This window comes from Amblyomma maculatum, chromosome 5 (assembly GCF_055883805.1).
Source record: "Amblyomma maculatum isolate TAMU_Amacu chromosome 5, ASM5588380v1, whole genome shotgun sequence".
Lineage (NCBI taxonomy): Eukaryota > Metazoa > Arthropoda > Arachnida > Ixodida > Ixodidae > Amblyomma > Amblyomma maculatum.
Genome location: NC_139348.1, coordinates 149,964,578 through 149,974,239, shown reverse-complemented (window position 1 = coordinate 149,974,239; position 9,662 = coordinate 149,964,578). Strand labels below are relative to the sequence as shown.

General features: G+C 45.3%; 1 protein-coding gene across 1 annotated transcript in view; it reads left to right on the top strand.

The window, feature by feature from the left end:
• Nucleotides 1-2,336: 2,336 nt before the first annotated feature.
• The window catches only part of LOC146189939 (alpha-scruin-like), a 28,555-nt gene continuing 21,229 nt past the window's right edge, over nt 2,337-9,662 (top strand). Inside the window, exons 1-5 of the mRNA XM_084603351.1 lie at nt 2,337-2,419; nt 4,254-4,369; nt 6,020-6,136; nt 7,081-7,270; nt 8,185-8,397. Coding sequence (XP_084459477.1) covers nt 2,337-2,419; nt 4,254-4,369; nt 6,020-6,136; nt 7,081-7,270; nt 8,185-8,397 — 719 coding nt within the window. The remainder of the gene's footprint in view (nt 2,420-4,253; nt 4,370-6,019; nt 6,137-7,080; nt 7,271-8,184; nt 8,398-9,662) is intronic.

Here is a 9,662-nt window from a genome sequence, read left to right as displayed (position 1 = left end):
GAAGGGGTGCGGCTGCTCCTGGCCCTACGGGGCTGGGAGGGTAGGTCAACGCCGCTTGCGGCGGAGGCTAGCCAGCCATCGAATTTTATCGGTTGCAGGCCGTCATTGCACCCGCCACTGCTTTGGTGGTGGACTACGGCTGTTGTTGCGGGGCGCGTCTTTCTCTCCCTCTTATTTTTCCTTCTCTATTTTCTCTTCTGTCCGCACGTGGGGCTGGGGTAGGCCCCGCCGGGGTGTTGCAGTGGTAAGACGCCCGACTACTGTGCCGGAGTACCCGGGTTCGAACCCGACCTCGGCGGCTGCGTTTCGATGGAGGCGAAACGAAGAGGCGTCGTGTGCTGTGCGATGTCAGCGCACGTTAAAGATCCCCAGGTGGTCGAAATTCCTCCGTAGCCCTTCACTACGGCTCCTCTTTCTCTCTTTCCACTTTCACTCCCATCTTACTCCCTTCCCTTACGGCGCGGTTGCGGTGTGCACAGAAAAACAAGTGAGACAGTTACAGCGCCTTTCCCTTCCTATAAATAAATCAGTTTAAATAAATCAGGGCTGGGGTAGTGGTAAGACGCCCGACTACTGTGCCGGAGTACCCGGGTTCGAACCCGACCTCGGCGGCTGCGTTTCGATGGAGGCGAAACGAAGAGTCGTCCGTGTGCTGTGCAATGTCAGCGCACGTTAAAGATCCCCAGGTGGTCGAAATTACTCCGTAGCCCTCCACTACGGCTCCTCTTTCTCTCTTTCCACTTTCACTCCCACCTTACTTCCTTCCCTTACGGCGCGGTTGCGGTGTCCACAGAAAACAAGTGAGACAGTTACCGTGCCTTTCCCTTCCTATAAATAAATCAGTTTTGGGGGATAGGTCACCGCCGCTTGCGGAGTGGGCTAGCCTGCCACCGAATTTTTATTTGTTGTAGGCTGTCATTGCACCCGCCCCCGCTTCGGTGGTGAACGACGGCTGTTGTTGGGCGTCGGACGTGGATGGTGTTGGGACCGCACCTTCCACGTCCTGAAGAAAAGGTTTCAAGGGCCAATATAGTAGGAAATGGTATTCATATCTGCGTACTAGTATCTACTCGATATATGCGGAGGGAAAAGAGAAATCAATAAAGTTGTCGAGCACATCGTCACTGTGTTGGCATTAGTAACAACACCGCTTCCCTCTTGCATATTTCGGTCTTTAAGAAGACCTAAATATGCAGAAGAATTGGAAATGAAATTATGCAGGGAAAATTGGAAGCTTTCCCTCATGACTCTTAATGCAGACAGCACTACATATGGCACTAAGAAAAAAACCCCACATACTGAATGCTGTAAAAGAGATTTTATTGTGTACAGGCTGCCGTTAAAATTTCGTTTCGGGCAGCGGTTGTTTGACATTTTGCACGTGCTGGCAGTCATTTCCATGGAGAAATTACACTAAATATATTTAAGGAAACTTCATCACTTGTGTACCAAACTAAGGTCTTTTATGTGCCTTGACAGTGGCTACAAACGAAGACTAGTTCAGCTGCCGTTGACAGACTTTGTGCGCGACAGAGCGGCCGAGATGAAAGAGGCATAGTATCGAAGTTGCTGTCGTGAGCCATCCTTCGCGACTATGGATTTGGTACGTTTAAATTTCCATCGGAATGTCCGGTATTGTAACCGGAGGCAACGTGAAGTTTCCATGATGCTTATGCGTTGCAGAATTCCTTGCTTCAATCTTTATTTATGTCGCTGTGAATTCACATCGTCGAATCTTTGTGCGTAATTTGACGACGTGGAAACAAATGAACATTATATCTTCTCCTGCCGCAGGTATGCTACTCAGAGAAGACATTATTTAGAAATACCTCTTGCTCGCCTAGGACTGCCATTTACAGTTCCTGTCCTCCACTGCTTTGGTGCAACCGTTAAAGGGTGTGTCCCAAAACCGGTGTGTGAGTTACTTCAAAACTATAATATTGATACCGGAAGATTTGTGTGTTAGCGCTGATCTGTCTGAATTAGACTGTATTATTATTTTTATTTCTTTATGTATATTTTTGAACTTTTATTGCTTTCTATTCCTACCGCCTCAAAATTTTCCAAATTATTTTAGCGGAGCTAATTCCTAATTAATAAGTATCTATCATACAGTCTAAAACGACATCATGAATTTTATTCTTACACCTCAATGAACTCTGGCTCCACTGTGGGTATGTGCCATATGCACCGAAGCAGAAGAAGAAGAAGAGAAGAAGAAGAAGAAGCTGCCGCGTGTGCGGCTCGCGCCCGGAGACGTCGGTTGAGAAGACTGCGGCCGGTAGCGGCTAGCGGATGCCAAGGGGCCTGCTGTGCGCTCTGGTTCCTAGGACGCCATGTTCGGCTGGGCCAGGGGGGCGTCATCGGGTACGGACAAGAGCGTCGCTGGGAGCTCAACACCCACCAGGAAGGATGCGAGGTTAATGTCTTTCATGCTCTTTCGATATTAGAACAACCTACAGCAGCATGATCTATCCTCAGGTTTAACGACAGCCTAAAAACTGCAAAATTGTGGAAATAGAGCTTAGCTTTACAAACGTCAATAGTGTAGGAGTTGTATTGATTCCAGATCTGCAGAAAAAATCAATATCTCACCTTAGAGAGTAGGTAAGACGAACTGGAGGGAAGGTGGGGTTTCGTAGCTTCTGAATTTTGCAGGGCTGTAACTGGCGGAACCTTGTAGCAACCGAGGTACCTGTTTTGAAACCATAGGCGTCCTAGCCGCTCGCGATAGTACAACACTGCGTATAGCTGAAGCTGAGCGGCCCGGGCATACACAGCGTACGCGTAGCATATTTTGGCGAAGGCACAGCACTTAGGTACCGGGAAGGGAACTCAGTTTCATTTAGTCCCGTCTCGGTGTTCTTCCTTTGTTTTGCGCGCGACATAAATACATATCATGGTTAAAGCAGTATTTCCTCAGGGCATGCGATTAAGGCGGACATGCTGTAGTCCAGTCTGTTCCTAGCAAGTTCAGTTGTTTTTTCCCCCAGAGCGATGTGTCAATTCAAACTCCTGCTGTCTTAAGTGAGACGCCCAGTTCTGCGCAGTAATAGCGAATGCCCGATTAAACCGAGCATTAAAGAGGAATGTTTAGTTGCTGTTGGTATAAATAAATATTCTGTTGTCAGCATATGGCTAAGAGAAAATTCTCCAGCATCATTTGTTGTACCACGCCTAGGCATTGCTAGGAGGGTTGGGGATTCTTTAACGTATACTCAAAGGATCGAGCAATGATAGTTGTATATTTGTATTGAGGTGTTCGTTGGTGGCACCTTATCTCGAAGCGGCAAAATCATTCTTTACTGAAATAATAGATAGGGCGTCCATAAAGACGCCGAAACTACCGCTGTCTTTCTGTAGGACAGCACCTACTCCCCGGTGCAGTATCACAATATTGTTATCTTCAATGAACCTCCACTAGATTGATCTGGATGTTCAAGTTGAATAGCCTGACTAAATCCACTGGAAGCAAGAGGCCTCTTTCATATCCCTCCAATTGAACTGGTCATGCGCCAGCTGCATCCGTATACCTGGATGGGTGAAATAAATAGCATTTACGTGGGTCCCCGGTCACAGCGGTATTTTTCAAAATGAAGGGTGAGACTTCTTGACTAAATCAGATCTTGAGGCACCTGTTCCATTTACCATCCCTAATACCATCATTTTTGGAATGTCCCGTTACTCCCTTCGTGCGCCCTTCTAACCGTGAACATACAAGTGATTAAAGTTTCGCAAACGACATGAATAGGCATGATACTGCGTAAACATTTCTGCTCGGATTTACCTCTAGTGTTTGCGGCATTGTGCCCATGAGTCATTCAAAAGGGAACAAAAAAGAATGCAGCATAATTTTTTAATTCGTTATAACCTTCACAAAACTCATGCTGCTTTACGTTGTTCTCATCCTGTCCTCTTCATTTGAACCTTAGCATAATCACAGGAAGCGACCTAAAACGAATCTAATTTTACATGGATTTCTTTAACGATAACTTTATTGAAAAGAATGATTCTTTCAATTGAGCCCCACTTTGTATTCTTTGATTTATTCCCGTTCGTGTGTACGTCAGTCTGTGTTCACGCTATATTGCTTTGCATATCCCTCACATGCAGTATTATGTGTGTTTGCGCAGTAATATGCTTAATTATGCCGTTTGAGAACCTTTAATCACTTGTATGTTCACGGTCAGAAGGGCACACAAAGGGAGTAACTCCCTGTAATTAAACAATCTACGCAGACACTCGCCACGCAGCAAAGAGCGCGATGAGGCCCACGAGGTGTCGCTGGTGGGGAAAGTGCAGAACTCGGACTCGGCTGTCGTGGTCGTACTTGGAGGCATCAACGTCCAGGAGCCTGACATCTCGGATGGTATGAGACTCTCGGTGATAACGTTCTTCGCCAGTGAGAATTCACTACATGGAGATTAAATGCGCTCTAAGGCGCACATAATTAATCGGCAATGTCAATTACCAGTGAGTGATAGATACTCTCATGTCCTAATTGGATTTCTATACCGGAATTCAAGGGCTTGCACACAGGAATCTTCGAACGTGCATAGTTACCATCCTAACGGGTAGTTGTGTGATTTTTCTGTCATAATTATTTGGTTTTCGTTTGAACGCCGGAGAAATGTTTTCATGCACCATGAGGCGATGCAGCCCGCAACAAAGTGTGGTGTGGCTGTATGCTGAAAATGCTGCGCGTAAAGAATTTTTATGTACCATTTATGGCCTATCTATTTCATTACGTGGGCAGATATCAGTCTTTGTGGAAAGTGTATTGCATAAAATACTACATGTTTCACGAAAATTATAAGAAAACTAATATCGCGAGTCAACACCACTCCTCCGCCGGCGGACATCCGTGATAAATTGACGTGGGCCATGTCTCGGAAACAAATAAAAAAATGAATTTTTCAGAAACGTAAAAAGACAGAAATCTTTCCCTACATCGGGGGTGGCTTGGTAAGATTTGTCAAGACATACACTTCCCCTTAATCACGGGGTGTTATCCATGTTCAGACTCATAAAAGTTTTTTCTTGCTGTCCACGATATCCACTGTCGCGTGAGGACAACTCCACACAACTGCAGATTTTCCAGCGCTAATATGATGGGTTCGTCCAGCAGTGGAATAGCAGCAACATCGTATCGGACCTGCATAACACGTAAGGATATAGCGACCTCCTGTTACGTGGCGGCGCGAAAAAAAGCGCTTAGCTTTCCTACCTCGATAGTTATTCTGCTGCACGACCGTCCTTTGATCGTTGGGTTACAAAATTAGGATGCGCAAAAAACTTGTCCTGGTTCGAGTTTTTCTTCGCTCGCGACATCGGAAGGGTATTTGTCGCAGATTGCGAGGCCCCCGGTTTACGGTTTCTAGGGATGGTCGTTGATTCGGTGGTTCCGACATAATCGATAGATAGCCTAAAGGGGGCATGGGTAATGGCTCCGAATATTATTGTATGCTCCTACTGAAAGGAAGAGCGGGGCCATGTACGAATATATTCAACCCCTTTTTGTGATCTACTAGAACAAGCCAATGGTCGCACAAAACGTTTTTAGTTATTTGGCTCAATTTTCGGCTTCTTCTGACTCCTCCCGTCTTTTCATTAAGCCATTTGAAAAGTATTTTTTGCGAAAACGAACCGCATTGAACTCTTAGCGTATGATTTCAGATGACGTCACAAATTGAAATAACAATACTTTCAACACTTAACCCACTGAATTTGGAGCTGAAATATTACTTGTTGCGCGGATTTTGAACAATTCTTGTTAAGGAGTAAGGAAATAGTATCGCCCATGTATTGTTCTTTATCGAAGTGATGGTATAGATATAAATGGTCTTGTTGGGTCTACGGAGAACTACAGGTTGCATGCTGTATATAGATCTCCGGAGTACTAGTGGTTATGGGCCTCCTCAATCAGTAAGAATTGTAGCCGATGGTGGGGAGCTATAGCAAATACAGCGCTACTACGTTTTTGTGGAATGAACTTATCTGCTCTATCTACATACCGCAGGGAAGTCAACGTACGTCTTCAAGCCCCAGCTTAACCAATGGCTCAGCTTCCAGCCCCTGCCCGAGCCACGACACTACCACGCCGTCGTCTACTACGCAGGCGGCATCTACGTCTTCGGTTAGGCAATAAAGCGTCACTTCATTTCTTTAGACAGGTAGAAATTGTGTAGAAATTTGTCGCGCGTGAAATAGCACTGACAACAGCTGTCCACTTATACCGCAATCAGTGAATCATTTAATCACTGGTCAGTTCTGTTTGTTTTTCCCTAACCTGCTAAGATTGACTACAGTGATTTTATAAAGAACTTGCTGTGTTGTACAGCCGCCCTGATTTTTAACAATATAGCGCGAGCGTCGACCAAACTACTGCTCAGCGCCTTGTAACGGCGATAAGCGTGCAACATGGCGAGAGTTCGCGCACGCGCACGAAGAGAGAGCGTCTTCTGCTACGCTGTTCGGATCACAAAGACACACGCCCAGTCACAATATCTGTTTGCGACGTTCCACATTCTTGCGCATGCACGAACTCTCACCGTGTTGCACGCTTATCACCGTTATAAGGCGCTGACCAGCAGTTTGGTCGATGCTCGCGCTATATTGTTAAAAATCAGGGTGGCTGTACGTCTTTACCATAGACGTGGAATTTATTGCCTCCTTCATCTGTTCAAATTACTAACTTAGCAGAATTAATACTGTAGCAAAGCCATTTCAGTAGCATTTTACTTGTCTTTGTGAGAAACGTGTATGGCGATATGGCGAGCCGTTGTGCGCCGTGTCACATCTTCACCTTTTGTTCAAGCGTTGGGATGTTTACCTCCTCCCTTGACAAGGATGACGTCCTATCTGTTCTGTGGCGTCTGTGTCACTTTCTCATTCGGTAAGCGAAAAAAGTGTTCGAGTTTTACTATTCCGCGTTGCTTGAACATTAAACGAATGTTCTTCCAATGCCCCGATTAATATTCCAGTACATCTTAAATCGCATTTGACACGGACATTTGCCTTCGGTGCGTAGGACGGCACCCGCAATTTTAAGTAAATAGCGCGAGCGACGCATGTCTGCAGGCGGCTACAGCCCCGAGGACGTGGGGGCTGGCAAGGGTGAGGCCCGCGCCCAGAAGTCGGTGTTCAAGTTCGGCGTGCGCGAGAAGCGTTGGGAGCGGATGTCCGACATGTTGCACGCTCGAGCTTGCCACGGTGCCACCGTGGTCCAAGAGAAGATCATGGTCGTTGGTGGAAAGGACCACAAGGGAGAGTGAGTAGTAGCCCGTTCCGGAAAGAATGGTTGTGATATTTTCTTTGGTTGATTCTCTCACGCGCTGAACCTATAATTATTCCCAACCCTCACTTCATGACAGTGTATTGTGTCAATTATGTTTGTTGTATTATTTTGTAGTAATTCTTCAACAGCCTTGAAGCACAAGTCCGTACTTTCAGTTTCTTTATAGTGCTTGTTTTCTAAACTATAATCGGGCATTCAGATAATGACTACACTGAATGACTGACTACAATAACCTGGTCCTATACTAGCTGGTCCTATATTAGCTGCATGCACCTGACCGTTGCGAACTTCTTAACCTCATCCACCCATATAATGTTCTGCCGCCCCCTGCCACGCCTTCCTTCTCTTAGAATCAAGTTTCTTATCCTTAACTACCATCGGTTATTCTTTCTTAGCAATACGCGCCCTGCCTAAGCCCATTTCTTTTTCCTGATTTCGACCGGAATATCATTACCTCGAGTTAATTCTCTGATACGTTCTGCACTCCTCCTATCCTTAACGTTAGACCTACCATTTTCCTCAACTTAAGTAGACCCGTTTTCTTTAGTCTCCGTGTTTCAGCCCCATAGGTGAGTGTAATTTAGAGCAGAGAAGAATTATTCAGCAATTCACAAATAAATAACTGCAAGGCCGCCTTGCAAAACACTTTGTAAAAAATATAGAAGACGCAGCAGAAAATGTCAAGCCTAGACGGAAATGATTTGCAAGGCAAACAAAACGAACCTGTGCCACTACGCGGAAGCAAACAGCCTGAACAGGGTTCGAGATGATAAAGCGGTGACGCCAGACATTGCCAATGTTCGCAATGTTACTATTTTTCGTGCAAAAGAAAAGCCAACCTCTCTCTATATATTTTTTCAAGTGTGGAGCTTTACTCCTTCGTGCAGGATCCTTCAGTCCGTGGAGGTATACAACCCTGCATCTGACTCGTGGGTACCGTATCGAAACCTGCCTCTTCCCGTGATGGGCTGCGGGGTGGCCTATCTGGCAGGCATGGTGTACGTGGTGGGGGGCGTCACCACCAAGAGGCAGGTCTTCGCCGAAATGGTGCCCGCCGAGGTTCTTTCCACAGTGCACGCGACCGATACCAACGAGCGCACGTGAGTGTAACAAAATGTTCGACAAGGCGCTTACTCTCGACGCGTGTGTGAAAAAAGAATACACACAATCCGACCGGTTAACAGCCGGCATGTAACTATAGTGCCTAGAATATACTGGCAAGTATATTCTAGGCACTATAATGTAACGGCGGCGGCGAGGATGACTGTAAGTGCGAAACAAAGTCCCAATATATAGATGTGTGCGATTCACCGATGCGCCATCTGTGGATTATTGATTTCAGTACTCAACTCAATACTCAATCGACTTGTTTTTTTTTTTTTTTTTTTTTTTTTTTTTTTTTTGAGAAAGCATAATCGGATATCTTGGTTCATATTAGACGATCCTATTTTCTTTGTTCGGATTTGGCCGACACACCGCTTTATTCCTTTCATTGTCACCAAGATGCACCGAGATTCGTTCTTAATGAATGCTGCCGCTCATGCATTCTTACACATTGTTCCACATTGTTTTCGCCACCTTTGACCAGTTTATCTAGACATCTCTTCGCGGAATTTAAGCTCTGATGAACGCAGCTGATATAATTATCCCGATGATTGCCGAGAAAGCTTGTTGCTATATTGCCGCCGCCGAGTTACTTCGTTAGTTCATTTACAAACGCAAGTCAGATCAATGAAAAGTTCATTTTGATTCAACCACACTCGATTCTTTGCTGCTTTTTTTTTTATAAAAATACAGCCTGAATTTCGTCCTAGAATCTGCGCGTTATTTCAGGGACATTAAATACGTATTGGAATGATTGCAATCAATAGAAGCAAGTACACATTGGCTTGAATTGATTTGAACCAGTCATAACTATACCACCTTCGAACACTCACTATATAATGCGAATAATTTAAACCAGTTGAACAGTTGGGTTTAATTGAAATAAGATTGAAAGAAATAGACCACCAAAAACAGTTGCCAAATGATATTTGGAAGAAGGAAAATCTGCTCTCTATTAATAGGGGAGTGCAGTGAAAGGCGGAAAAATGGTCTCCATAGGAAGGACCCAGAGAGCTTATTCACCGGAGAAGACAGCCACATATGCTAGCCAACAGCCGAATGTAGATAACTACAAAATGCATGGGTAATGCTTAACCACAGCTGTATGTTTTAAGGCGAAAGCGTTTAATGGCTCATACTGTCGCCCGTTCTATTAAGGTGTCACACTTTTGCGCACGCATTCCAAATATGGTCATACGCAGCCATAATCCTACTTAACAGGAAAGGAAAGGCGCAGTAGCTGTCACACTTGTTCTGTGGA